Source organism: Trachemys scripta, chromosome 2 (assembly GCF_013100865.1).
Source record: "Trachemys scripta elegans isolate TJP31775 chromosome 2, CAS_Tse_1.0, whole genome shotgun sequence".
Classification (NCBI taxonomy): Eukaryota; Metazoa; Chordata; order Testudines; family Emydidae; genus Trachemys; species Trachemys scripta.
Window position 1 is genome coordinate 282,804,025 of NC_048299.1, and position 3,352 is coordinate 282,807,376.

At 46.8% G+C, this 3,352-nt stretch overlaps 1 protein-coding gene across 1 annotated transcript; it reads right to left on the reverse strand.

Annotated features, from left to right (window-relative positions):
* Nucleotides 1–1,942: 1,942 nt before the first annotated feature.
* On the reverse strand, nucleotides 1,943–2,917 carry CCDC166 (coiled-coil domain containing 166). Its single transcript, XM_034760982.1, has one exon. It carries the CDS (start codon nucleotides 2,915–2,917, stop codon nucleotides 1,943–1,945), a length of 975 nt encoding a protein of 324 aa, XP_034616873.1.
* Nucleotides 2,918–3,352: the final 435 nt, after the last annotated feature.

Genomic DNA, 3,352 nt, shown 5'->3' on the forward strand with positions numbered 1-3,352 from the left:
CCATCTCAATAGAGCATGAGCTGGCCTAGACTGTGGACCTTCAGGAAGCAGTTCAAATCTTTGCAACCAAGAAGGCACGGAAAGCACCACTTTGATTATTCAAACAGGTAAAAATGCCAGTGTTTACTATGCAGACAAGAAAAGTTACATCTGCTGTTCAGGCGTTTGAAAGTTAAGTGTTAGTTAAAATTTTTGAACAAGGCATTTTAAGTTGTTAGTTCTCCTTTATTGGGGTAGGCAGCAGAGCAGTACCATGAGAGGAGTAGAACAGGAAGAAGGCAGAACTGAGACTTTTCAAAGTTTTGGCCCAAGTGAGGGGGTATTGGCAGGGCCGGCTCCGGGCACCAGCCGACCAAGCATGAGCTTGGAGTGGCACCTTGGAAGGGGCGGCCAATCTTGGGGTGGCGGGGGGGCGCTCGTTTTTTTTTGTTTTTTTTGGTTCGGTGGGGTGGCGCTCGAGTTTTTTTGTTTGTTTGTTTTTGTTTCAGCAGCGTGAGCCCTGTGGGGGGCGGGGGCTGGCATGGTGCTGGAGGGGCGGGGGCTTTGGCGGCCCAGCGCAGCGCTCGGGGGGGCGGGGGGGGGGGCGGGGCGGGAGTGGGGGGGGGTTGGAGGGTGGGGCGCTCGGGGGGGGCCGGGGTTTGGGCGGCCCGGCCCGGTGTTTGGGTGGGGGTGTTATGGTGGGTGGCGCTCTTTTTTTTTGCCTGGGGTGGCAAAAAAGTTAGAGCCGGCCCTGGGTATGGGGGCGTCATTTGAGCTCCCCGCCTCAGGTGCCAAAATGTTGTAGGCCGGCCCTGGTCTTTGGGGCCCAGCACACTAAAGGGGTCACTCCCAAGGGACTGCGTACAGGCTAGGGAATAGATCAGACCTTGTGGATCAGCTGAGTCCAGCCAGTTCTTGTATTTTCTTTTTATATCCGCAGCATACTAGTGACATGTTACTATCCATCACGGAAAACGTTAGCAGGATATGCTTGATGTGTTGTATGCACCACAAAATAGCCGTAAGATATAGAATACCCTTGTTGTGAGAATGCAGACGTAATGGACGTCATAGCCCCTGCTAATGGGGCTGCTGAGGAAGCTCAGGATCAGTAAGTATTGATGTACCTGGAAGAGGAGGTGTCTTTAAGCATCAGAAATAGACTGCCAGCAATTTTGGAGATGAGATGATCAGGGAAGATACCAATTAACAGGAACAGTCAAATGGGGAAATCAATTAATATTGTCTTTTATTGGTATTTGTAGCTTATGGCTAAAGGCTGAATAGCCTGATTTTGCTTACATTGTGTGATGTGAAAGGGATTTGTCTGCCATAAGTGCACCTACATGCTGCTCATTTGTTTATTTATTTGTGTTCCCTCTTTTGAACACTGGTTTTGGGATTACACAATTTAAGGTTTCTGTCTGGATTTCTACCTCAGTGACTTGGGTTTGGAAAACTGGCGTAGATGGGGATAGCAGACTTTCAATAGTTCAAGACTGCAATGTGTACAAACACAGCATGGGATGCCTACATGTCCCAGCAATAGCCATAAAATATCCTTTCAGATATGTCTGCTCTGTTCTATTTAAGGATTCTTCATCTGGCCAGAGAGTCCATCGTTACAACCTCTTTATACCACCAAAGCAATGCAGAGGAATTAGAGTGGGGCTGAGGACCTGGCCCATAATATTAGCTGATCATGAGATCAATTATACCCTCAGAAACAAGTATCTGCACTCAAGAACTTCTTGCCTTTTTTGCTTATTTTTTATTGTTCTTCTCTCCATTCCCTCCCGTTTTTTTTTAATCCAAGAATATTATCTGCTGGTGCAAAAGCATCAAGTTATTGATCATCTTAGTCTGTCTCCAGAGAGGAAAATTTTAGTTACTTATTTTGTGGAGAAAAGGGATTGCACTTTCTAATGTCACTTAACTATGAAAGTTAAATTTAACCTTCACTTTATGATTTGGCACTAGTGAGGGAAGTAGGGATGTGTCTGATCTTGGCTGATGTGATGCTTTTGAGGGAGCTGCCAAAGCTGTTGACTTCCTTTTTTGAGCCCTGTGCCCCATGCTCCTTTAGCCAATGGCGCATGCGTGTGAGGTCTTGGCTATAATGGTGCTCCCGAAGGAGTTGCTGTTGCTGCTCCCTCAGTTGAAGCTTGAAGGTTTTGAGGATGTGTGAGCGTCGGATGAGGCTGAGCAGTTCATGGCGCAGTCGCCAATTCTCTGCTTTCACCTGCTTGGTGTGCTGGATTAGACTGCGTACAGCTTCCTCTTCAGCTCTCTTGGCCAGAGACTGAACCTGCTGATGAGAGTCCAGCTCATATTCAGCTTTTGCTTGCAGAAATCTGCTCTTGACCTTGTGCATTTGCTCTGAGTGCTGGATTTTTGTGACCAGCAGTTCTTTCTCTAGCTCCTTGATTCTGCTCAGCTGTTCCAACTGCAGGTCCTTGAAGGGCTGCAAGTCTTCAACCTCCTTGTTCATAAGAGAATACTTTGTTTCCATCTCCATCAATTGGTTCCTCACCTCCTTCTCTTTAGCTGTGTACTGTGAGCTCAACTCTTCCTTCTGCTTTCGGACCTGTGCCAGGTCGAAGTGGTTCTGGTCGTTTAGTGTAATTATAGTATTGTGGCATTTCTGAGTGTGTTTGCTTATATAGGTCATGTAGGCTTTGCTGTCCTCCCGAATCTTCTGGGCCTCCTTATCTAGGAACTCATTCTCCCACAGGAAGTGCTCTACTCGCTTCATGTACATGTTCATATGCTCAGTCAGGATCTTATATTCCTTCTGCAGATACTGCTCCCTCTCTTTGACAAATGGTTCTGTGCTGCTCCTTGCCTTGGATATATCACCTTCCTTTCTGTTTGTTCCTTGCTTACTTTTTCCAAAATCTTTAGCTGTTTGTTCTGGCTTCTTTTTTTTGGATGCCATGTTCAATGCTGGGATGCCAGGGGTACTAGCAAAATACAACAGCATGGGAGGTTATATATTGTAGGTGAAGAACTACAAACACATATTTTAAGGTTGGCTAACCCTTCTAGTCATAAACCTCCTGTTTTTAATTGATTGAAATGTTGGCCTGGAATTTTTCATGCTTGGTCTCTTATTCAGGATGAATTTGGGGCGGAGGGGCTGGGGGAGGGGCAGGGATTGTTTAGCCAGGACTAGAATAGCAGTACTGAGAGATATCAGGAGAGATGTGACTTGGGGAGAGTGTGACTAGAATAACAGAGGGAAATAGACTGAGCAGCATGATAGGGAACCCAGGGCTGGAACAGTAGGGGTCCTGTAGGCCAGGAATGAGGGACTTTGGCAGAACTGTGTGAGTGTGGGAGGATAGATGAACATGATCGTTCCCCTTTATTC